Genomic DNA, 26,762 nt, shown 5'->3' on the forward strand with positions numbered 1-26,762 from the left:
AACAGTTTTATTAAGTTTGCAGTTATGTAATTTGTCTTTTGTTTGTTTTTAAATCACCAAGTTGAAAGTTACCACCATTCTTTATCATTCTTCTAAGCTTAATGACTTTTAGGTCAGCAGAGTGCTGCTTCTTTTGTAAGTCTGTCCAGCTGTCTGCCATTCTTGCATTGGAGATCATTTCTGTCCACGTCAGACAAGGCTGACACATACACCATACAAGGTGGTTTTGGTGCATTACCCTGGGCTGCTGCCAACTATGTCCCGTATGGGAGTTCATGCAGTTTGCAGGCCGAAGTGCACATATAACACTAGGTGGCATCTCAATCTTAGATTTCTTCTGTCATTTCTTGTGTTTTATATGAATGGCTATAAAGCTACAGCACTGTAATATATATATATATATATATATATATATTTATGTATATATGAGGTGCTGCAGAAACAGACTGCTTATTGCACATCCATCACTAACTAGTAAATATTACACCTGTTTTCAACCACATTCAAGAAAGTACAAGGAAGAAAGCATGAAGAAGACATTAAATAAGCTAAACCTAATGGAAAAATCCCAAAAGAGAGACAAAGACACACAGACAGATTTAGGTTGTATTAAATGTTCTAGATGTTTTATTGGTGTTGGTTTCATTTATTTGACACACATGTTTTCTACTAGTTGTGTATTTTTTATTTTTTTTAACTTCAATCTCAACCCTTTCAGCCACTGGAGATGAACCCAGGTGAGACCGCTGGCCCTTCACTGGTCTCCCAACACATACAAGCACACAGGGGCAAAACCGGTCAATATCAGGACCGGACCTGGATCTGATCGGGTAATAGGCCCCAGGCACACAAACTCATTGTCACCACTCACCACATCACAGCACACTTCACCACATCATACCTGCACACTTGCAGTGACAGGAACCTGAAGCCTTTTAGTATAAACACAACCTGAAACCCTGCGTTGCTGTTACACTTTAGAATAGCCTCCTGAGAAACCAGCAAAAAAAACAAAAAAACAAAACAAAAACCAAATAAAATACAAAAAGAGAGACGGGTATCCTCACGTTTTTCTCTCACCAACAATGATGATCTTGATGAATGTCTCTCTTGCCTTCTTTTTCAGCATGGTTTTTACTGTTTCATTTAAATTTAGTATAGAATTATATAGATTTCCTAGAGCACACAGAGAAATTGAGTTGTCTTTACCAACTTGGGGAAGAGGGGATGTACTGTAATAGTTATTAACAAGAACAATGGTTCACACTGTGCACACAAACAGAGACAAATGGGGCAGGAGGGAAGGGAGAGGAGGGGTGTGAGAGACAGAGGGGGAGAGACGGGGGACAGGACACCATGAGGTATGCTTTGTTAAGCCTAAATGAGGAAAAGCAGCTCTCACACACCTTCTCTCCCAGATCAGAAATAAAAAAAAGGACAAAAAAAAAAAATCATCAAAAATCCCCTCCCGAACCCCACATATTAAAAACAACAACACTGTGGCCGTTGAGAACAGAAGAGAAGGAAAATGGTTGCAGTGAGAACATCAGGGGGATGACCACCCTGCTGGTCCTCCATAAGCAGGAGACAGAGGCGAGAGGTGGCAGTCGAAGTGGTGTCGGCGGTGGGATCACACTGCGTGATCTTTACATCTGTGTGTGATTGGAGGACAAGCAAAGGGTTGGCGAGGAGGGAAAGGAGAGGGAAATAAAGGTACACCAAAAGACAATGGGGACAGCAGGGGAAGAATAGGGAGGAGAAGGAGCTGGATGGCCCTTTTTTTTGCAGAGCATGGACACTCCCTTTGTATCTTTAGCCCATTCAAATCTACATACACAATATGCAGCTGCCGTTTGGTAGATATATTGGTTTAAGTACACAGCAGTGAGAGAACACATGCAAAGAGTATCATAGGAGATGGGAAGAGAGGGGCAGTTCAGTGTACAAAGTTGTAAAGGTGCTTTTGCTGTTTTTATTCTTTGGGGCAGTTGTGATGAAAATTGCTTCAAAGCGGTTTTTGTCTTTAAAGGGGAGGGGCACATGGAGATGTGTTTTGCCAAAGATGGAGCGATAGGGGAGTTGAAATGAGTGAACGATGTAAGGGGCTTGAGCAAAGGTGCTCCGTTGATCAATAGTAGGTCTCCTTTTCCACCCAACCTGGAGCACAAACAAGAAAGTAGAAAAAGAGAAGAGTTTGTAGTTAGTATAGTAAATAGTGTTTTCAGTATTTCAGTATTTTGAGAAAAATGCTTATTTGCCTTCCTGCAAAAAGTTAGTAAAACACACAGTGTGTGTGTGTGTGTGTGTGTGTGTGTGTGTGGAAAGGGAAATTTAAAATCTACGTTTATTTAATTTAATTAAATTACCACATAGGTGGAAAATGAAGATTTTCTATGTTTAAGTGTATAGAAAAAAACAAGACACACAAAAAAATAACCACTCACCCCCAGGGTTCCGGCGGAGAAGAAGTTTTCGTACTTCATCATAAACAAAGATGAGAAAACTATAGGGGAATGCACAAAACCACCATGTAGGCCTGTGGACAACACAAAAAACTAAAGTCAAGTAAACAGAACACTTTTCCTAATATGTATAACCACATGACCTATGTCAATGACACCCACTTTAGAGGATACATCCTGAGTGCCACATCCATGCCTGGGCAGTAGGAAAGGAAAGCAGCCAGGGCTGTCTCTTCAAACAGGCCAAAGATCAAGATCTTGTTCCTGAGTTGAGAAACACAAGAAATGTTGAAGAAGAAAATTGATACTTCAGAAATTGAGATATTAGCCAGAAAAATCCAGACCATTTTATTTTTATTTATTATTATTACAATAAGATAATTTATAGGGCATGTTAGGCTCTGAAAGATTGAAATAAGACGAGTGCAGATATACAGATCTATAACTGTAGCACTCACTTCATGCCCTGCTGGAACACAGAGTTACGTCTGGTCTTGCAGATGATGACATCGGCCCACTGCACAACAACAATACTGACAAAGAAGGCTGTGTGACATGTAAACTCCACAATCTTCCTCTGTTCATATGTCTGGAGAGGAAGGAAAAGTAAGACCAGGTGAGAAAATCCTGAAGGAAAACACAAAAGTTCACTTAAACAGAGCATATAATACCACAGACTTACCCACTGCTGTCCATAGCTGTCTTCCAGGTCATTGAGAGAACGGTCATCCCAGTTGAGCCTAATGCCCACCAGTCGACTGGGCAAGAAACCATTTTCAGCCAAGATGACAAAATAGGAGAAGAAGCCTCCCAGAGCCTGGATCATACCTAAAGACATACAGAGATTAAGCTAAAGATTTCTAGGTTTTAAGATGTCTTAAATCGTATTTCCCCAAAATGTTGTATAAAGATCTGAAGGTAATGTAGCTATTGTTGTTGTTTGTAAACACTGAAGACAGATAAAATTGATTTTAATAAAAAAAAAAGCTGCTTTCAGGTAACCCAGATGAAATTTAAATCCAGATCAAAAACATTTCACAGCCTGGATCAATGGTCCCAAACTTCAATTCACCTACCAATTTGTCCATAAGCAATGCTGATAAGTCTCTCATTCACAAGCTTGTCCCTGGCTGGGTTCCTGGGCTGACGCTTCATGATGTCGCTCTCAGCTGCTTCATAAGCCAAAGAGATGGCTGGAACCTAAGGGAAACAGAGAAAATTTCAATTTTAAATAATTTTACAGCTGCATAAACCATCATCTGTGACATCACTGTCAAGTTTGATCAGCTCTCACCATGTCAGTTCCCAAGTCAATACAGAGGATGGTGATGGTTCCCAGAGGCAGAGGGATGTTAACTATGATGAAGAGCAGGAAGGGGGTGATCTCTGGGATGTTGCTGGTCAAGGTGTAGGCAATGGATTTCTTAAGGTTATCAAAGATCAAGCGACCTAAAGGGGGAAAACAGGTTCCGTATTAAATGAATGCTGGACCTCTGACACCAAATACAAAATAGATGATCCTGTGTTTTTTTTCTTGGAATAACTGTTTTATTTTATTCTCAAGGGGGAAAAAACAACAAACCCTGCACTTTGTGCATAAATTTTTTATCCTCTTCCTACATAAAATCCAAGGTTCTCATTATAAACTCTTCATTGATTTACGTGTTCTCAGTCTCTCAGTTCTGTCTGTTGGGCCTCCTCACCTTCTTCCACTCCAGTGACAATAGAAGCAAAGTTGTCATCCAATAAGATCATGTCTGCAGCCTGTTTGGACACATCGGAGCCTGAGATTCCCATGGCAACACCAATGTCAGCCTTTTTCAGTGCAGGAGAGTCATTCACACCATCACCTGTCACAGCTACAATGGCACCCTGGGAGAGATGGAGGAAGGGCGAGGAAAGACCAAAATTGTCACGTAAAAAAAGTTGTATTTGTTAAATGTATTTATCCTACATTTAACAAGGTCATTATGATTTAAAAAGAGGCCTTAAAATTGAGACAATCTATTTCAGAGCCTTTATGCATATTATTAATCCACAAAAATTCTGTTTATTCAAGTATTAATCAATAAACATTTCAAAAGCAAATTTTTTTACATCTTAGAAGGAAACTAGCTTTTACTTTTTCTGAATTCACATTTATATTTTACCATTTAAATAAACATTAAATTAAAACAAAGACATTTGGTGTTTCAGATGCAATTGAACTACTTCAGTGAGGTTTTACTGCATCTGGCAGTCTCAGGTTCAGTGGATAACCAGCGCCATCTGCTGTTGTCAAAGTATAACACAGCATATCTGAGAGAACCAACTGATTTTTCAGAAGAAGCACCATCGTTGTTTCAGCACTGTTTGTTAAAACCATTTAAAAATGTTCCAACCTGTCGCTGGCACCCCTCTACAATGATGAGTTTCTGCTGTGGGGAGGTTCTGGCAAACACAATTTCTGTGTGATTCCTCAGGATGTCATCTATCTGATCTTGAGACAGATCCTTCAGGTCTGAACCATGAATCACACAGGCTTTAGCATCCCTGTATACAGACAATAAAAAAACTGAAATGAGCATCTTATGACTTGAGGTGAATGTTATGTGCTTGTTTGGCATGTTTTTTTTTCTGTAATTATTCCTTACCTGGGGTTGACCTGGCTGACAGGTATGTTGAGACGAGCTGCAATGTCCTCTACTGTCTCATTGCCCTCTGAGATGATACCCACTCCCTTGGCGATGGCCTTGGCTGTGATTGGGTGATCACCAGTCACCATAATGACCTATAAAAGCAACAAATTTTGCTTTTATCCTCCACTAAAAATTATATGACCACTTTTTTTGTCAAGCAGAAAAAGCTCACCTTGATACCAGCAGATCGGCATTTCCCAACAGCATCAGGCACAGCAGCACGGGGAGGGTCAATCATGGACATGAGGCCAACAAAGCAAAGGTTGTCAGTCTGGAAATTAACATCATCTGTGTCAAAGGCAAAACCTTTGGGGTACTGGTCTTCTGGCAGGAGCAAGTGGCAGAAACCTGTAGGGAGAGGCAACATGTGACTTAGTTAACCTGAAAACATTTTAATGACATGCTCTATTCCCATTTTTGCCTCTGAAATAACTAACAATATTCTTTATGAAATTATATTTCAATATGACATTGTTTCAAAGAAAACTAAGATGTAAACTGAAGTTTTATTTGATTACAATTTTAACTGTAATTTTTCTTTAGGTTGACAAGAATCTTTTACATTTGCTATTTAAAAACCTCTTTATTAATAGTACAAGCATTTTGTTACATAGCAGAGAACCCAGTTTTATTCACCATGCCATACCTTTCCCTCTCCCTCATTCCTTTTTCTCTATCCATCCTTACCCAGTACTCTCTCTCCCAGTCCTCCCAGCTCCATGTAAGCATTATTGAAAGCCTCCTTCATCTCCTCATCCATAGGCTGCTCTTTGCCCTGCAGCATAATGGTTGTACAACGGTCCAGGATCCTCTCTGGGGCCCCTTTCATGACCAGCAGGTAGCGGTTGTCATTGGGATCCTCTGTCTCGTGTACTGATAACTAGAGGAGGAAAACAGGAATTACATGTATAGATGTTAATTTAGTTGGTGGTAACAGATGTCTGCGCATACTTCTATTCAGCTATTTCTTACTTGGTATTTGTTGGTGGAGTTAAAAGGGATCTCAGCTACTTTCTTGTTCCTGTCCCTCATTGCCCTGACTGAGCCACAAGACAGCTCAATACATTTGAGCAGGGCTGACTCAGAGGCATCACCAGCAACGTCTCGCTTCAGGATAGCCACTGACTCTTGTCCTGCTTTGAACTGAGCGCGGTTGCACAGAGCAGCAACACGAGCAAGACCCTGCCAAGTCACTGAGCTCTTGTCAAAAGACGCACCTGGAAGAAGATGAGAACAGTAGGCATAATACACTGGGATGCTTTCTTGACATTATCACATCCTCTTAAAGCTCTAAGATGTTTCAGGCATCAGCAGTGCCTGTTCAGTATGCCCTTTCCACACTAACCTGACTGGTCCTCAGTGGTGTCAGCCTCATGGATCTGGTTGTCAAACCACATGTGGGCCACAGTCATCCTGTTCTGGGTCAGGGTGCCTGTCTTGTCAGAGCAGATGGTGGAGGTGGAGCCCAGGGTTTCCACAGCCTCCAAGTTCTTTACCAGGCAGTTCTTCTTAGCCATACGCTTGGCAGTAAGAGTCAGACATACCTGCAGAAATTTACATGTATGATATCAAGTCATGTAAATATTTACTGCATTTACATGCACCAGTGGAAAAACGGATTTTCATGCTAAGAATATATGTATGCCAAGTCAGAACAACTGATCCACTTACAGTGACGGTGGCCAGCAGCCCCTCTGGGACATTAGCCACAATAATGCCAATAAGGAAGATTACAGCTTCCAGCCAGGTATAACCGAGGATGATAGCCAGGATGAAAAATGTGACTCCCAGGAAGACAGCCACACCTGTGATGATGTGAATGAAGTGCTCAATCTCTTTGGCAATGGGTGTTTTGCCAGTATCCAGGCCAGAGGCCAAAGTAGCAATGCGACCCATCACGGTGCGGTCTCCGGTGTAGATGACAATACCACGTGCCGTACCTTGTTTGGATAAGCAAATATAATGTATAAAAAAATTTTTAGCTACATTTAATGTCATCTATATCACTTCATTAAATTTGGCAAAACCGATGCCAAATATTGGCACACAAGTTAACAATAGCAAATTTTACAATTGCCATGATCACTATACCTTCCACACAGTTGGTGGAGAAGAAAGCAATGTTTCGGGTCTCCAGAGGATTGTCATGGGTACAGTCAGGTGACCTATTTTGAGGTTCTGATTCTCCTGTCAAGGAGGAGTTATCCACCTGTTGAACAACACAAAAATTAAAATGTTATGATTAATACAAGAATAATTTTAATGAACTTATGTGTCTGATGCTGTATTCCATTGCAACTGGGTTTTCCTAGCAAATAGCATGAATGTTGATTCTTAACTCTGACTTCTATATTTTTTTTCCTTGTCATTTACCCAAAAAGGAACTTGTACAATCATTGCAAAAATATTTCTTTCTCTGTTACTATTGAACAAATAAATCTCATATACTCATTTTCAGAACTAAAACCAAGATTGACTGTAGATTGAATAATGTGGCATTAGTTTGTGCCTGTGAGTACCTTGCAGCCATGAGCTGAAATCACCCTGATGTCAGCAGGGATCCTATCTCCTCCCTTTACTTCAATCAGATCTCCACCCACTACTTCTTCAGCGTTAATCTGCACCTTCTCACCCTCACGGATTACCAGTGCTTGCTGCAGGGACATATCAGCCAATGGTTAGAAAATAGACACACAGACTACCTAGAAAGCAGTGCAAGTAGCAGGTAATACTTTGTTTAGAATATCATGAGAGGAGGTCTTTCTGCAGGCATTGTTGAGTACATATGAACTTAAATGAAGTAATCATATTCAAAGCCTTTTTAATAAAAAGAGTGAGTATGCATAATTATTTGCAGAATGAGAGTGGCTATCACTAACTAACCAGCATCTCGACTAAGCTAATAAAAAACAGTTTATTTACATACAGTAAGTCTGTTTTTGTTGGTCAAACATCATGTTTACCTGAGGCACCATGTTCTTAAAAGACTCCATGATTTTGGAGCTCTTGGCCTCTTGGAAGTATGAGAAGCAGCCAGTGATGACGACAACAGCTGTGAGCACAATACCGAGGTATAGCTGAGGGAGAGGACAGACAGGGGAGGAGTTAAACATATGTGTGTGTGTTGGGAATAGGAAGGCATGATGCTGAAATCAATTAGCCAAGGTGTTATTTATACAATTCTAAGTGTGACGGATGTGTTAATGAGGTGTAGATGGGCCAGATGTGAATATGCTGATGGAAAATCTGTGTAACGAATAGTGTGTATGTGTGTGAGCTGCTCACATTGTCGCCTGCAGGTTCATCCTCAGTGGCCGCCTGGATGGCATAAGCTAAAAAGCAAAGAATGGCGCCAGTCCACAGCAGGATAGAGAATCCACCAAACAGCTGGCGACAGAACTTGACCCACTCTGGAGTGGTGGGTGGTGGGGTGAGAGCATTGGGACCATCCCTAATCAGAAATTCTGCTGCCTTGGCATTGGTCAGTCCCTGGAAAAAAAAGAGTGACAATCAAAAGTGTGAAAAGATGCAAAGCTGAAAACTTTTCTCTAAACCTGTCAATATTTTCATATTTCCTAAGTATGAATTTGTGGTCTAGTGGACTGTTGAGCTAGTAAAACTGCAGAAGTGCACTGATGCCACCTAGTGGCAAAATGGGGGAAAAAAAAAAAATCTCAAACCATAGACTCACCTGGACAATGTCAGTCTGGTATTTCCTGCACACTTCCTCAACGGACATCTTATGTTCTGTCTGTAAACAAAACAAACAAAATGATAGAAAACAAACAAATGAAAAAAAACAAAAAAAAAAAACAGAAAAAACAAAACAAACTAATAATTTGCTATCAGAATTTTTGTTGCCATTTTTTTAATGCAATAATATTATTTAAAGAAATAATAATGAAGAATACATATATTTTTTAGGTATTCAACTTAGAAAAGAAAGTAATTATTAATCTACTCCACGCATGCAGTTCACCTGAGATATTAGAGTATTAGGGCAGCCAGGTATGGCGACCCTGGTGTCTGTTTCTTGCGCTGAAATGTGGGATAAAATTCACAACCTCCTGATGACAAATCAACCCCTTCTACAGGTAAAAATGCATTATTTTGGCTTGTATGAGAAAGACATTCCTTCTCACCAAAAAAAAAACTGTTCTGTAGGAGAATGTTAAATTGATCTAAAATGTGTAGACAGAAGAAAGAAAGAAAGAAAGAAAGAAAGAAAGAAAGAAAGAAAGAAAGAAAGAAAGAAAGAAAGAAAGAAAGAAAGAAAGAAAGAAAGAAACTGTATATGTAAAATTAATGTGTCTTTGAATGAAAGGATTCAGCGTGAGTGCACCTCAAACCCACTAAAAACCTTAATTTCCCATGTGTGATCTGGGATCAGAGAAGGTTGTACTTACAATGGGCACTTCCTTCTTCAGGTCATCCATGTCCTTGGTTCCCCCCTTCTTCTTCTTGGGGGATCGGTCATCTTTGTCCTGTGTGGTGGCAACGCGGTAACTGTCTGACCGCCCATACTACAGACACACACACATGTTTTATACATGCCCTCGGACTAGATTAAGGAAATAGCAGCCTGTGCGCCTTTGTGCATGACTGTAGCTTTTGTCTGAGTTTGTAAATGCACATTATATTAACTAAAAACTACACTTTACATTTCCAGACTGTTCAGAAAGCTGACTTGCCTGTTTTTATCAGTCACAGACTGCACCAGAGATAAAGTCAATGAAATTAACTGAATTGTCCGTTTTCTCTATTTTACTACACAATTAATCATGTTGTAACCTTGTGAAGTGGCCTTGAGAGGTAGGTAGCGTTTTAGTTAGTAATGCCAGTTATTCTCAGGTTGTAAAAAATGGAAAGCATTAATACAAAAACCTGTTATTAAATAAATTCTTGAAGATATGAAAGGAAAAGGGATTACCCTGTCATCCTCAAACAAAATGCTATGGCACAATTAGTCCTCTGACATAACACATCAAAGCTTGCACCTGTAGTCTGCTCTGCCAGACTTATCTGATCACCACTGATCAAAAACCTCACTCCAACAGCCTGATAGACACATCATAACATAATCAAGTGCAAATGGTTTGACTGGTAGGCTTTTAACAAATCCCGTCCTGCTTCTTATCATTCAATTATCAAGCAGAGAAAGAGAGAAAGAGCAGGAAAATTGAGTTTATACACTCATTAAAGTGAGTTAGAGCAGTTACATTGTGGACACTTTGATGTCAAGATTACTAAAAATCAAGTCACTCCTTTACACAGACATATCAAATGTCCTAGAAACCTTCTGCCTGCTTTACTTCAGAGCTTGTTGTTCCAGGTATCATCCTTACTGTAAATGTTCCCTTAGAAATTGGCTTATCTTGTTAAAGCTAGCATGAATGGCCTATAAATAACCCAGATTTCCTCCAGTACTGCACATTCTAGTCTTTCTAGGTCTATAACTGTAACTCTAACCTGCTGACCAGCAGGAGAGCAGCATCATGGTTGGGCCACATCAATACAAATATGCCTCGGAAAGGTCAGAGGTGACAAGGAAAGACACTAATGCCACCCTAAGGTGTTACAGAGCCTCTGCAGTCAAGACCTCAATAATCTGGTCATAAAGCAATGGCAGATCAATATATAGCTGACTCCAATTGCATTGATGAGGAAGTGTAGGAGAGTCCAGTGGTTATAAATAACATGTGATTTGATCGTACTTAGACAAAAAAGACAATCAACTCATGATTACTGAATGCAGCTACTTTGATCTAAGATTATGCGTTTAAGAGATCAGAGGATAAAACTACTGGTTAAAATATCAATGTCGACTTATATTAGAGAAGCTACTCTAAATTAATTTAATCTCTCTCTAGTGGTCTACAGTTAGGTGGTAACATCCACTGACAAACTGCAGATAAACTTCTGTCTGGCAAATTCAAGGAGATCTGATAATGTAGGTATGAACTGAAACAATAAAAACAGATATGAGTTTTAATACAGATCTTAAAAGAACATTTATTCTTAATGAGTGGACTCTATGTCCAAATCCATTGCATACGTTACCAAAAGCACCTGCAAGGGAGTAAGAATCCCATGTAAAATGGACTCCACCATCTAACCCACACTAAACTATACATTCCTGCAAAATCTGCCACTGCAGTTCCTATTTGAGCTGTACTTTTACGCAAAACGTGTGAAATCGTGCCCCAGCTTGTGCATTTTATCATCTCAAATAACCTGTCTTTCTGGTTTACTGATCATATGCATGACAACTCTTACTTTACAGTGGAGGACGGGTTGCTTTACAGACCACTTCTGAGCTTAAATTAAACAATAAAACCATTTCTTTGAGCTTGTTGGGAAGAGAGTAGCATGACCTAACTGCAAATACACACACTCATATGCAAACACAGAGTTCAGCAACGAAAGAGCAGGTGAGCAAATCTCTTGCTGCAGCAAGATCAGGCAGGCCTGGTGAGGTAGATGGTGCATGGAGGAGAGACTGATGCAGTGGAAAAGTACTACTGCTGATCCCCTTTGAGACACATGTGCATGCATGTGTTTGAGAATTCAAAAAGGGTGTGTAGAGGAGTACTGGTACACATAAGTACATGTATGTTATAAATAATGAGTTAATATTGTTTCCGTGTCTCTGTTTGAGATCAAAGATGTTGAGCAAGACAAAGGGGTAACTTTGTAGCTCAGTTTCTATGATGACGGACTGGCAGATGTTTGTGTTTGTGCATACATTTGCAGCATTCGGTTGTTGTTGCTGCTAGTTTTTCATACATTTATTGAACACTGCAAACACTAATTTCAGAAGCATTGTATTCTTATGAATGCTCCTGCTCCTGCAGGATTGTACATGATAAAAGTGATGATGTATGGTAAATATGGCTACACAGCAATCTTTCTCCTTTTTCACACAAGCACACACAAACACATAAGGCCAGACAATAGAAGTGGCTGGTAGGGAGGTGGAGACAAACGGAAAATAAAGAGAAATGTGTTGAAAAGTAAAGACCCAGAGAGATGGATGTGATGGGGGTGGATGACAAAAAGGATTGAGCACATGGAAAGGGAGACATCAGTGGGAGGTGAGACACGGGGACAGACAAACTGAGAGAAAGGCAGCTGGAGAAAGGATCGAGAGGGAGTAAGAGCTGTTGTCACCTTTCTCTCTGGGGTCTAATTAGATATTGACCAGCAGTCATTTGACCCAAAGTGAAACTCCTCCAACAACCTCACTTAGGTTCTGCACTAACAGATCATATTTTCACTCCACGTGTCTGTATGTACGTTTGAGCATGTTTTCATTTGCAGACATGAATGAGCGAATATTATCAGCATGACTCACAGAGAAACGAGATGTTGTCATTTAGCCTAGTCACTTTACAGCAGGTTGAGTATGTTAAATGCATATGGTTTATGTGTAATAATGCACTTGGCATTAATAACAGAGAAAGCAGGCTGCCAACACCCAATAAGATATCTTCCTCGCACCTAATAGCAACACTTTTTCTCAGAAAAACTCTCATCTGTTTTCAAGTCTGTCCAGAAATGTTTCTTTTCATTGCCATATTTTGTATGCACACACAATCCATTACATTCTACTTGTGTGTCCATGTGGGTATCCAACTGTCTCACACATCTTTGGGTAATTCAATGAGCCCCCTCTGTCCTGAAAAAGGAAACAGAAACTTGTGGCTGGAATTACAGACACTCACTCCCCCACAGGAACACAGAAAAAAAGAAAAAATAACAGAGTGATGGACAGACTTATCTCTGATCATCAGGAAATGGAAAACAAAAATCTTATGCTCCTTTATAGATTACATAGTGTAATCACTCAAATCCAGGAAATTTTGCCTCATTAAAATGTGCTTTAAATCTCAACAGCGGAGTTAAACCAACATTTCATGGCTTTAATACAAAAATAAATTCTCCTGCAGGCCTGCTCTGGCTAACCAAACTAAACATTGCAATTTGCCCACATGTGAACGCCACTGATGAGTGAGTGTTAGTAGGATAGTTACCATGGTAACCAGCACTGCCATTGGCATGGTGACCAAGCTCAGCAGTGGCCTAGTACTGTGAGGATCCCCTGATGTGATCCAGGATGAGGAATAATTGATGCATCTGTAACTGGACGCTGTTTTCTCTGTTGTTTGGCACAGACAGGCAATTGATTCAAGGAATTGGTTTGGGCTCCAGTATGCTTATGTCTGTGTATGTCTGTGTGAGCAGAGGTGAGTCACTGTATTGGCTACAGCCTGTATAAGCACAGTCTACACGCATTGCGGCAGAGAGAATAAGAGAGAGGAAGATGAATGAAGACCTTGTACAATGATATGGGGAAAGACCAAAACAAAGAAAAAACAAAAAGTGCATTCAGAGAGCTCACTAAAATCTTCCTGAAGTGTCAGTTTCCAATGTCAAACAAATAAACTTCTTGATTTGAACTTTGACTAAAGCACATGTGATACATCCATCCATTTTCTATACCGCTTATTCTAATTCAGGGCTGCGGGGAAGCTGGCGCCTTTCCTAGCAATTAGCAGGCAAGAGACAGGGTACACCCTAGACATGGTATGAGATACATATACCAGTAAAATCAAGTGAAACACTTAGTGTATAAGGGGCACCTAAGAGAACAATCATATCAAGGAAGTTAAGATGGTCAGGCCAAGGCATGCAGCCATCCAATCTGTCAAAGTAAATGTGGGAGTTTCTTTTTTATCTTCCTCTTTTATGACACACACGGAACTGTACAGTGGAACTGAAATAGCAGTGCATACAAAAACAAGAATGGCATTGTTGTGCCACTCTCATAATGCGGAACTCACACAAGGAAGTGGTTTGAAGATGGATAAATACCACTGTGAAAAAAAAAAGTTCTTTTGTTCTTATTTCATTCTTCCACAAAAATTCATTTATGTATCATTATTACATATGAGTTTGTGCTTCCTTTTTGTAAGGAGCAGCAATACCGCAATAATCATGTCCGTTCCTCTGTACTGGCAGAAACTTAAACCCAGATGTGGTTAACTGTATATAGCCTAGATGATTTCTCCTTTTTTAAAATTCAGAGCGAATGTTGGCTTCTGTCAAAATCCAGCCTGGGTCACTGCTTGCCTCAGAAAGACAGTACAAATCAACCCAAAAACATGTAAAGGCTGACCATGTTCTTTACAGGTAATAAAAGTTGTAAAAAAAGAACCAGATAAACAGGATTAGATTGAAACTCTAATTTGTGCAACATTTTCTCCTTAAATACGGAGCACAATTCCGGATCAAGCATATAGAAACTAGGAGATGAGGTGGGAAGGTTGTGAATTATGTATGCATAGTGTTTTCTATCAAAGCACCTTTTAAAACTCCTCCATGAAATAAACAAAAAAATCAGAGCTACAAGTAAAATCTAAATGAAAGATGTGGAACAAAACAATACTATGATATAAAAAGTAAAGTACTGTAACTGTTGAAAGTATATGTGCTACTGCAGGCATTACTGCATGTATGAGCCTAACCTTGCAAGGTCATTGGGCCATCTGCTGTTTCTTGCAGCAGGATGAAGGGCTCTGGGCCAAAGTAGGGGGCTCAGGCTGGGGACCAAGAGACACGGCTGGTGGGATTAGCTAGTCTGATTACTACACTGGATTAGCCCACTACTGTATGCTTCTACTTCTCTTCAGCCACTGCAGTGCCCTCACAGAAAAAACAAAAGCATAGAAGCAGTTCCTTTGAAATCTGTAGTATCAGCATTGAAAGTAAAGCTAAGACTACTTATCACATTTTAACAAAAATAAAAGATGTCAAAAACAGAATATTCCAGGTACTGTGTCAGACACGAAGAAGAAAAGGAAACGATAGCTTAAAATCCCCTCGCACAGTCACTGAGGACATTCTCTTGGAACTGAGAGGCAGTCAAAATTAATCACTGCACCAGATTGAGTTGATGGAATTGTATACATAACAGATGAATATGTGACAAAAAAGGCTGCCAGATTAAAAGAACTGAAAGAAAATCTTAATCTCCAAACCACGTAAACACAAAGAGATTAATTCTCTTAAGCTTCTAAATCATCTGCCTTGTGCTTAGTCAAGAGATGAATATAAACAAGAAACAGTCCAAACTATGTGACAACCGTTCTTGCCCTGCTCTGTCCTTCTGCTCATCAAACCATCCCATCATCATCTTTATTTAATCATCTAGCAGAGACAAATGTCTGTCTGTGTGACTTTAAACAAACACTGCTCAGTAATGGAACTATGAAGGACTTCTACTGTAGATAATGTGCCTTGGTATGTGTGTTTGTCAAGTGAGTGTGTGGCCAGCTCTTGATTAGCATTGTAAATCTGAGTTTTCTTGGCGTTTGTAGAGAACAGGGCATCTTGCCATAGTGTGAGAGGGCAACTTGAGGCTGTGTGGCAGGCAGGTGGTCACGCAGAGATATGCAGATGTTCAACCACACACATGCATAATGAAATACACAAAATAATTTCCGGTTAACAGTATGCTTTTTTTTTGGGGTTCTAAGATTGGACTGGTATAAAGTCAAATCTAACATGAAATCAATTAGATACTGTTAATAACAAAACTAACCAAAGGATGCCATTATATAATTAAAACCCTAAATCTGACTAAATAAAAAGCAAGTAAAGCAACAAATATTATATACACTGTGGCTGCCAAATGGTACATATTGAGTTTTGATTTTTCTCACACAGACACATATCTCCGGGACAACATCCTGCATTACTCATGTTCCTGTAGTCAGGCAACCTAAGCCTCCTGAACCGCTCTCTTTATGGGAGCCTATCAGCATGTTAATTTGGAAACTTTTGGCCATATCAATCACTGAGTTTGCTGAAATGTAATGTAAAAAGGAGACAGCAATGACCTTTATCTTCTTAGCTTTGCACCAGCTGCTACTGAACTCACAGCTCAAGTCTGGTCTTGTTTAGTTTAATGCTTATAAGAAGGCTAACTGCAGGTTTGTTGAGGCATGAGAGCAATCTGGACAGTATTCCAATTAAATAAATTGTACTCATTGCCAATCCACTGATTTTCATTTGTCATGTGGCTTGAAGGAAATAATGAAAGGACACTTTAAAAGGTCACAATATTGACCATAATTGATTCCTAGGCCCCACAACTTAAAAGACTGGTGAGCGAAAGCAGGTAGGTGAGGAACTCCTAAATGAACATGCCTTTCTTCTAGTTCCTGCTACGTACAAGCCAGATCAGTCACAGCACCCTGTAGCCTATCAGCATCAAGCAGCAGGTGCAACGGGGAGGGATGTGCAGCACTCTGCACCAAAGTAAGGGTTGGGCCTCTGCAGCGGCCACATAATTCCTGGATTACCCTCAGTAACACTTTGAAATGTCTTTTCTATCAGTGCGTAAACTTCACTATCACAAATGTAACAGCTTACGGTGCTCTAAAAACATTACATTATGAGATAATTAGCGTGTCCAATAAAAGTCTTACAGAAAACTTGATCAAGAGCTGCTCTCAGAGCGGCACAGCCACACCCTACATTATCTGCCATTATGACCTTTTAAAAAACCCTTAATGGAACTACATCACCCTATTTTTTCACTGACAATGGCTCGTTTAACTTCTTTGCCATCACACAGTCGAAATGTACTTTAAAAATCATCCACCCAAACCCATATCTCCTCTTTCTGCCCCATATGTCTCTTCTCCCCTTGATAACCAATCCCACAAGGTGCAGCAAAAGGAAACATGAGCTACAGTAATGTGAGCCTCAGGTCATTATCCTGTAACAGGATATACAGTCAAGCAGCCCTCTCCCTGCATATGCAGCCTCCCTCACTTTCAATCCATCTTTCTTTCTTTCACTATACAGACTAGTCACTACCCATCTGTCCTTCCCCTCTCTGTCCCTCTTGTTCTCGCAACAGTGCCCCCCAACATGTGTCACGTGTCTGAAGGTGAAAATCAGCAGTCGATGCAGCTGCGTAGCCCTTGATCCACATCTCACTTTACATTCCTCCTATACACTCATCAGTTTCTGTCACTAGGATGTAGCTGCATCAATGCAACAAAAAAGGGGCAGGGTGTAAGAAGAGAAGGTGAGTCTGAACACTCGTCGTTTAGGGAAGCTATCCTATATTTAGAGCATCTATGTCTTTGTCTGATTAGTTCTCTCTTGTGATCTTGACACACGTTCTAGCTTTTCTCTGAAGCATCACTGCTGTCTTTTAACCCGGTCCTTTCTGCGTGGCTCTTCGTACCAGCCTATCACAGTTCTTTACAGGGAATTTCCACTCCGTAAGCCCCGCCCCCGGTTTGACGCAGAGGGCACGTCGCAGGCGATGCCCCCTGCGGCCTTGGGGAAGGACAGCTGGCAGTGATAGCACAGTGCGCACAGTGCGCCAGAGCGAAATGCTTGACAGAAAGACAAACAGATTGATATGGAAGTGTACTCCACCAGAGGAAAAAAACGATACTCCTTGTAAACTTTAATACAAAATTCCCTTTCTCCATATCTATCCATCCTTTCTCAAGTTGAGGGTCACCTCAGCGCCTCAAGGCAAAGAAACACCCTTCATAGTTCACCAGAGTTTCCCATTCTCAAATTACTTTTTTTCTGCAGTACCAGTCTGAAGGAACATTGTAATTTCCAAATAACACATTATTTCTACTCAACGTTTCTCTTTCACACTGCTCAGCCTGACTAAACTTAAACACAGCCACAGTACGTGCGTAAGCACTTTTTGTACTCGTATCTCGTTTGACGCAGTGCCCACTAATACTACCGGGAGCTTCCACATTTAAATGAAGACCCTGTCACGGACGGGAAGCTCTCTCCCCTCTTGAATTCTGCATCGTTGAAGGTCTGTCTGATGCTACACTCGGAAAATATCAGCTGGTGTCTCTGCGACGACACCGGCTTGCAGTACTTCTACATATGTGGATATTTCTCAGCAGAGAACTCAGTCTGCAACGTCACGTCAACGCATCATTCATCGGGTACGCCGATGCCAGAGATTAAAAATTACTACCGGTAACGCAAGATAGTGATGGGGTAGAAATTGCGTAATAGCGCAGACCGGCAATCGCTCCTTGGCTCCACAGCTAGTATTTTTCCACTGTGACTCCATTGATTCATTTACATAGCTAATAAGTTTAACCAGATAACCGGAAACAGCTTAAATGCATCTAATGGTTTAATGGATGCGCCCAGTCAGAGGAGAAGTCACCAAAGTCATTGTGGCAAACTTCAAGAACATACCGTATCGTTGTGTTACTGGTGTATTACAGGATTCGCCGTTCCTTTTTTAATCTGTAGTGTGCGTAAATGTGTTTATTGCTGGTGATTATTGAGTCCCTGTTATGTCACAAATTAAAGGGGAAATAAGCTGGTGAGGCGCTTATTCTCGGTAACCGCATTATGACGCACGGGTCATTGAGGGTACCGACGCAGCTCAGCTGATAGCGACCACATAAGGATGAGTTGGGCTCAGCGTCTTTCTCTGCGATGCGCCAGATGCGTCTCTCGTGCGGCACCAAAGGAGCGAAGACAAGGAACTGCCAGCCAGCCGGGTTACTATCGGGAAAGGAGAGGAAAGGGGGGTATCGCCTGCACTGTAAAATGCCGAAGGGAGTGGGGGTGGGTCACAAAAAATTACCTCATCTACCACAATGAGAAAAGTCCCACAGCACAACTATGTCACTCAGTTGTGGCAAACGATGGTGTTTTTTTAAACATATGTTGATAATGGGTAACGATAACGCACAGCCCTCCCTCTCACACCGCAAAAGAGAACTGTGGAGGAATAAACCGATTAGGCCTGCGGCTGGCAAGGTTATAGTCAAAGCAAGGCCTATCAGAGACTTAAAATACATGACACGCTGGTAACCTCTAAAACACACAGACCCTCTCTACTCCTCACACTTTGGTATTAGTTTTTAAGTTAATATACTGGGGGGCATCTGAATAAACCAGAGCAAAATACACGAAAATGCGTGTTATTATATTCAGTGTGACTCAAAACAGGTTCAATTAAGATCAAACTGAGCCCTGAAAACCCGGATCTTCCCATCTCTGACGGAAGCTCCTGCTACATGCGTTTGTCGCAGTCTAGTAGAACAGGGTATAACAAAGTTCCGCATTAGAGTCAATGTCACTCTGACACGCCTGATTTCTATACTGGGGAAAAAAGACACATTTGCTCACCAGGAACAAGGTCTCGGGTTACCTCTCACTTCTCAGACCACTTCAAACAGGCTACAACGCAGTATTAAAAAGTTGGAAATGGTCGGTCTTACCCCCATGTTGGCGCAGTCAGTCTTCTCCTCTCAGGTGATGCACGGCTTGAGAGGTGTCAGTCCCTCACGTGGAATTAGCCTATATCAAAATGCCTCGCCTTGAAAAACACAAGATAATGCTCAGTTGTTTTGGGAAGTTTTAATGAAAAACAGGACGAATCAGAAGTTATCTAGGTTGGCAAAATATTCTTCTTTCTTTAAATGAACAAGCTCTCGAACCTTCAAAAAGCTCAGGCTACGCTCTCCCCTTGCGAGACGACTTTCAAATGAAATGTTGCGGTCTCAAGCGGAGCATCACGCGGGGACCCGCTTCCGTCCTTTGCTCTCTGATACTTGCTGTGAAAGACCGGCGAAACTAACGAGCCACACTGCTACCTTCCCAGCACTTGATCCTCCTCCGCGGACCTGCCGGCTGCCGCAGTACTCCGCGCCTCTAGTTGCACCACTCCGCCAAGGGAAGAAGCGAATGAGAACATTGAGGGATCTATAACACCCGCCTACTGCCGTCGCAGCTGACCAATCAAAGCTCCGAGCGTCTCATCGGTGTTGGTATCGCTGACCAGTTGGTGTTAACTGAGTTTGTAAGCGAACCAATAGGAAACCAATACTGCCCCTCCTGCTTTACTGCAGAATTCCGAGGCTTGCAGCCAGCAGCATCTCGAGTCTCTAGGCCGAATTTTTTTTATAAATGGACGAACAAGGTTAGATACTAGTCGTGGTGGTTGTGTTTGTTTTTATGTAATGTATTTATGTAACATCAAAGCAGTGAAGTTGTGTGCTTTAGGTTATTGCATGTGATAAGCACCCCTGGATGTCTCATCAGTCGCGTTGGTTTTATCATGAGCATGTTGTGCACCTCCATATGTCACTTTAGTAGCGGGCCTGGGTGCAGCAGACAAAGGGAGAGAACAGTACATCCTCGATGCGTGAGAAAGGAATGCAGATAGAAAGATTAAGGATGGAGGCGCAGCTCTGTCACCAGTCTATCACTGCACATAAATGTGGGCTGCAGACAGGTGCTTGCAACCTGACTGCTTTATCAGCATGTGTACAGTTTTAACCATATCTGCAGAGTCAGCACTTCTTCTGGTGTGGAGGTGAATGGGTGTATCTTAGAGCAGGTAAAATACGGATTAAGAACTAGTTTGTTTAATACCTATAATTATTTTCTCAAGCTAAAAGATTTGTTTTTCTTTTAACTTGGCATTTATGAGGATATTAGTGAAAACATATTTTACTGATGACATGTGGAATTGATGGGTGCAACACAGAGCAGTGAGCTTGTCTAACTAATCAATTTGTAATCTTTAAACACTAGGACAAAGGATGACCTGAGGGTGAGGACAGTCATGGAAAGAGAGAATAAGATATAACAGAAAGGAAAAGACAGATTGATGGACAGATTGTGTTGGTTTCCATAACATTGCCAAAGAACTCAAATACATGATGCATGAAAGACAGACAGAGGACATTTAACAGCCATTGTAGGCCTTTGGTCTCCTGTCCCTTTCTGAAGGGATGATGTTGCAGTGAGAGCACATGCGAAGAGTCACTGAGTTGCACACACATGCATGCACAGCAGTGCCTGATTTGCAAGAGAACACTGTCAGAGTCACTCATGCTTTCCCTGCAGCATATTGTCGTCATGCCTCACTGCATTTCTTGCTGTGTGCTGAGATGTTGACCATGCAGAATCATGAAACCCCAGAGCATCAGAGGGGGCTTTGCTCAGGGTTAGAGGACAGTCAGCTGCAGCACTCTTCTAACATGTTGTCAGAATATAGTTAGATTTATTATTTAACCTACAAAATATATCATTAGAGAAGACTGTTTCTGTCACTTTGGCAATTTTGACCATGTGCTTTAGTCCATACAGCTATGATAATTACTTAAAATATACAACATAACTCCAAGCAGCATGGCTATGCCAAATTATAAAAATCTTTTAAATTAATGATCATTTATATACAAGTCATGAAGTGCAGTCAAGCAGCATTTCAGCCATAATTTTCAGGGTTTGCAAGACTGAAAGAGCACTTGACTTTATGTGATGTATATCTAAAGCCTGCATCATTAACAAAACCTTTTTGCATGCTTCTGAATTTGCAAAATGTTTCTTCAGCAACTGTGTCTACAGTTAAACTCCATGACCCTGACACGTTGAGCCCATTTCTTTAATGATTTTTTTAGCATTAGTCTTTGCACCATACAAGTTCTGACATATATGCATCACGCAAGCAAAGGATTAAAAATCTGATCCTGAAGCATTTAGTGCTGCTTATGAGGATGATTTTGTCATCATGGTGCTGTTAATAAAGTTCTTTTTAATCTCATTCCAGCCAAAATGGCTGCCAACATGTCCTAACCTCTGTCCTGCCTTAATTCTTTTCCCTCCTTTCTTCTTTCTTTCCCCCGACCTCACAACACTTGCTCTCTTCATAGTACAAGAAAGCAGAGGAGAGAAAAATTCCCCAATTCTTGAACTCCACTGCAACAGCAGTCAGACGACCTTGCCTCTGACTTGTTCTGCTGAGTCAGAAATTGAGGGATGGGTAAAGGGGATGCAGGGAGAGAAAATGAGGAGGAAGGAAGAAGAGGGGCAGAGAGATGATACAGAGAAAAGGCTGGTACTTATTATTCTGTCTGATTCTGTCTCTGTGGATGCTGCTCTCACGTTGCAGTGTCATACTAATTTACATGATGCTTTTTTGTGTGGTTTAACCCTTGAAAGTCCACACTGAGAAAACAAGCAAAGGAAATTAGCATTTTTTTAATTCCTTGTGGCCATGATAAGATTTTTTTAGACAAATTGTCTAGGTGGCACTTATTTTTAATTTTAGAAATGTGACAAAGTAATTGCATAAAATATACTCACCTATAAACATAGCAATTAATGTTTGCTCTACCCGGTGGTTGAGCAAGACATGAAAGGGTTAAAGAGCAGTGAACTCTTAGACTCATCCCCAAGAGCAGCAAAGCCCCAACGTGCATGTGCAATAGTGGGCATTGTCAGTGATATTGGAAAGTATGGCGTCACAGTGTTCTCTATGAGTCAGGGCTGCAGATGAGTAGTATGTCATGAGGTTTTAGTGTCATAAGCCATGTGTGTGTTGGGTTTCGGAAAATATGTCTAAAAGTGTTTGCAGTATGTGTCAAGGTGTATCCGCATGGCAAAAATTATTTGGAAGTTTAAATATTGGTCTGTTTCAGAATGTGATTTCTGTGCATACAATTAAAAAGAAAGTAAAAGTAATTTATATGCTTCAGTTTTGTAACACAATCTACTTTTTCTTGGAAGGTTTTCCACAAGATTTTGGCCATAGCAATCAGGTGATGCTGGGAAAAAAAGAATTGGCTTTCAGGAAAGGAGTGTTCCAGCTTTTCTCAAAAATGTCAGATTGTGTGAAGATTAGGGATCTGTGCAAAAAACTGAAGATTTTCCACATGACATTGGCACAGATGTGCTTCTCTTTGGAACTTTAAGAAAAAAAAACTATATATATATATATAATGTAGAATAGCACCTAGGCTATTAGCCCAAACCATTATAAATAGTCACATTGTATCTACAGACAACCTCAAATACGGACTGTATAGGGACGTATAGAGTCGTTTGTATTTGCGTGTATATGCGTGAGTATGTGTGAAGGTGATCCTAGCTAATCCGGTTTTATAAATGTCTGACATAATCTGTGTTCCACTCACAGAGTCCAGAGCAGGAAGAAGGGAGGAAAAGAGACAGAGACATAGAGAAAAGGGGAAATAGATGAACAAAATGATATAAGGGATGACAAGGCAAGGGGTAGATGATTGAAAGGCAGATAGGCTTAAGGAGGATGACAGAAACGAAGCAAGAGAAGTGAGGGTGGGTGGGAAGGGGATGAACCGAGCAAGAAGTAAGACATAGATGAAGGGGGCCAGAGCGTGGTGGGTGGTGGAAAATTCCGCTGGGATTTAGTGTGGTAAGAGTGACAAGGGACTGCTGGAGATCCTTTGGTTTTCGTGGAGGGGCAATGGAGGGTGGGGCAGAGACTGTATTCAGAAATTTAGCAAGAAAAACAAGAAAAGTAGGAAAAACACAGGAATCTGTGTTTACAATCACATGTAGGTCTTTTAAAGTGTAAAATATGTGCGGAGGGAGTGGAAATTCAGGAAGACAGAAAGAAATACAAGAGTGGTGTATGTTAACACTCAACTAATTGTACAAGGAAGACGTTACATACTATAAAATTCATTTGTTGCTTTAAAAATATATTGATGGGGTTTGATAAATCTGAGAAAATAATTTTTATACAGTTAAAATAAACCTGGTTAGTATTTTAAATGCTTTAGTGATACCAACATTTTAGGTTAATACTGGTTTTGTTATAAGGCAAGAAAAAACAAGGACACAAATAATAAATATCAAACCTAACGGACCTATCCTGGAAGTTATGTAAGATAATCTTAGTTTGGTGTGTTGTTTATCTAGACAGATGTAAAGTTGGCATGCTTATTTCAGGTTACATATATAAGTTCAGAATTGCAGTAAGGAACACAATGGGCCCTTGAAAGCTGGTACATCACTCAGGTTAAATTTCAGTGTGGTTTACCTTTACATAAAGTTTCCTGATATCAATCAAGGAACAATTTTGAGAGGACCACTAGTTTAGTTTAGTTATAGTTATAGTTATAGTTATAGTTATAGGTATATATATTACAGTGGAAGAGGTTGCAGAGTAACAAAATTCTTTAGAAACAGAAGTTAGACTCCCCCACTCTGCCATGATTCATGAGGTCCAGTGGCATGATCAGACATCGCCCACTGTTCTGTATAAATTCTGCAGAAATTCAATGCATTTAGTTGTTTAAATAAAAACTTAATATTAGCCACATTAGTGCAGAACAAGTCAAGAACATTGACCAGCTCTGTGACCAGGAAAGCCACCCTGATCACCAAGGACCCCTCATACCCATCTCCTTCTAGTTGTTACGCCCCCCCTCGCCCGGAAAATATCTCCAAAAGATTTTTCATTCCCCCTGCCATAACTATGCTGAACAATATCAAATAGACACACTTGTCTGTTGCTGTTCCTTCTATTCCATTTCTTTCTTTCTATCTATCTATCTATCTATCTATCTATCTATCTATCTATCTATCTATCTATCTATCTATCTATCTATCTATCTATCTATCTATCTATCTATCTATCTATCTATCTATCTATCTATCTATCTATTTTTCTATCTAATCAGTTTTCCAGGAAATGAAAAATTCTAAATACCACTAACAACTACAAACTACTCCTTTGTCATTGTAGGTCCAGGTACTGGCGTATAGGTCATTTGTTCAAAGAAGCTTTACTGCAGCGGGAGAGCAGAAGGTGTAAACATTAGATGTGACAGATCCTTATCAGACTTTGGAATTACATGTGCTGGTTGTTTTTGTTATCTACAGTAAGTTGCAGTTTCCACAGTGGAATTTGTTGTGTGGACAGAAAATGTCGGAGCTGATGATAATAATCACAGCCAAATGTTTCCAGTAGTGTGCAGCACAGAGAGTAATACAATTAGGTGGTTAAATCTAAATATCCACGACTTACAAATGTCTTTTTTTCTTCTTCTTCTTTTTTTTTAACCTGTCCTGTCCAGCATCATAGCAAGCAGAATGATAGTCTGGATGCTGTGTTGTGCCGAACAAGTTTGCTTTGCCAAGGGGAGGCTTATGGGTATAAGGCTCTTCTTGATAGTCATTCATTTATTTATTTACTTTGAATCATGGAATCTGTGTAATCTTGCTGGACCTGACTGGAGGGGACATGACTTACAAATGTTAAAAATGATATCTGTGAAATGTGTTGCTTCTTGGTTTTATTTAGGGATGGAGGTAGGGTGGAACCATATTAACTCTCTATCCCATCAGGAAGTACAAGTAAGGAGGCTCCAGTCCATTTGGCACCAGTGTTGTTAGCCAGTGTTTAATTTGATCGGCAGTGATTTGATCAGTTGATCACAACTCCTTATGTCATTATTAGTTCAATAAACTTATAAATGAGTGTTAATCTAAACCTAAGCTATGGAAGAACAGATCATGGTAGGGAAACTAGCACATGGCAAATTAGCATGTTGATTAAGATGCATTAGCCTGTTGCAGCTTTTTCTTAACAGTTAAAGCAATTTTTTTTATAAGTAATTGATAATATACATGCAATTATCACTTATGTAAGTTGAATTATTATATAAAAGACAACAACAATAGAAAAACAAGCAAACAAACAAAATAAAAACAGCAACTTAATCAGTCAGAATACCATCAAGGGACAAAAGGAGATGGCACAGCAGCGACACTAGCCAAACAACACTGCATTCATTGCCTACAATTACCATTTTTCATAGCTTCTGTCAAGTGTTTTTTGTTTGTTTTGATCAGATTACTTGTGGTCTGTAACTAATGGCTCTGAACCCTGATCTACATACAACAACAAAATGGAAAATAAATAAATAAAAACATTCCATGGGGAATGCTTTAATAATATTCCTTCAGTATAATTTTGTTTTGTTCTAATTTTACTTTTATTTGAATTATTTTTTAGCAAAATATACACTATACCACTATACATCTGTAAGCTGTTCCCTATCACCAAAAACAGGCTGCTGTAACATAACAGTGCCGTCATCATATCATTGCCTTCCCATTGTTTATTTAAAATACCATAAAATGTTGTTAAAAATAGTAAATCAGTAAAAACTGAAAAAAAAACACATCAAAGAATAACAGAAAAATAACCCCACAATTTTCTTTTATAGTTTTTAACAAACCAGTCTTGTATGTTGCAACTATACCAAATGAATGAAAAGTGTAATAAAATTTTTATTTTGATTTTTAAAAATATTGGTCTTGTATTTGTAAGGGTACATTAGGAGACTTCTGAGTGCAGTATTTTAAAGTATTTATTCTCTTTCATCTGAATGGGCCTTTGGCACAGTAGAACCACAGCTGTAACTGTTAAATATGGCTGTAGGCTATTAAAGTTTTGCAAAATATATATTTGCACAAACAGTGCAAATGCCTGGGAGACACATGATGCAGCCATTAATCATTTCCTGTTGATTCATGCCATGTCATGTAATGTTTTCCATGAAAGAGGAAAGAAGAAAATCTATATATTTTTAATCACATGATAATGAACCCAAATAAAAATTTTATCTTCAGCTTCATACTATTCAAAACATGTCCAGTTAGTATATTATATAGCTATATTTGTGGCTCAACAGCATTTCCTATTGTCCCCCCCTCCTTCTCCTCCTGCTCCTCCTCATTCTCCCCTGGTCATTGTCCTGTC

At 40.1% G+C, this 26,762-nt stretch overlaps 1 protein-coding gene across 2 annotated transcripts; it reads right to left on the reverse strand.

Moving 5' to 3' along the window:
- Positions 1 to 604: 604 nt before the first annotated feature.
- atp1a3b (ATPase Na+/K+ transporting subunit alpha 3b) lies at positions 605 to 19,851 on the reverse strand. Of its 2 annotated transcripts, none has more exons than XM_041987620.1 (23): positions 19,660 to 19,851; positions 19,441 to 19,538; positions 9,547 to 9,663; positions 8,832 to 8,891; positions 8,426 to 8,629; positions 8,104 to 8,217; positions 7,660 to 7,794; positions 7,232 to 7,349; positions 6,812 to 7,080; positions 6,486 to 6,684; positions 6,113 to 6,357; positions 5,828 to 6,020; positions 5,313 to 5,488; positions 5,096 to 5,232; positions 4,844 to 4,994; positions 4,166 to 4,334; positions 3,757 to 3,911; positions 3,539 to 3,662; positions 3,145 to 3,290; positions 2,921 to 3,051; positions 2,625 to 2,726; positions 2,445 to 2,536; positions 605 to 2,157 (listed from the first exon to the last, which is right to left on the reverse strand). In XM_041987620.1, exons 2-23 carry the CDS (start codon positions 19,444 to 19,446, stop codon positions 2,129 to 2,131), a joined length of 3,072 nt encoding a protein of 1,023 aa, XP_041843554.1. In that variant the 5' UTR covers positions 19,447 to 19,538; positions 19,660 to 19,851; the 3' UTR covers positions 605 to 2,128. The 2 variants fall into 2 exon arrangements, with proteins under 2 accessions (XP_041843554.1, XP_041843555.1); XM_041987621.1 differs by having other exon boundaries at positions 9,547 to 9,624; positions 19,660 to 19,850.
- Between the last annotated feature and the right edge of the window lie 6,911 nt (positions 19,852 to 26,762).

Source organism: Melanotaenia boesemani, chromosome 6 (assembly GCF_017639745.1).
Source record: "Melanotaenia boesemani isolate fMelBoe1 chromosome 6, fMelBoe1.pri, whole genome shotgun sequence".
NCBI classification, from domain to species: Eukaryota; Metazoa; Chordata; class Actinopteri; order Atheriniformes; family Melanotaeniidae; genus Melanotaenia; species Melanotaenia boesemani.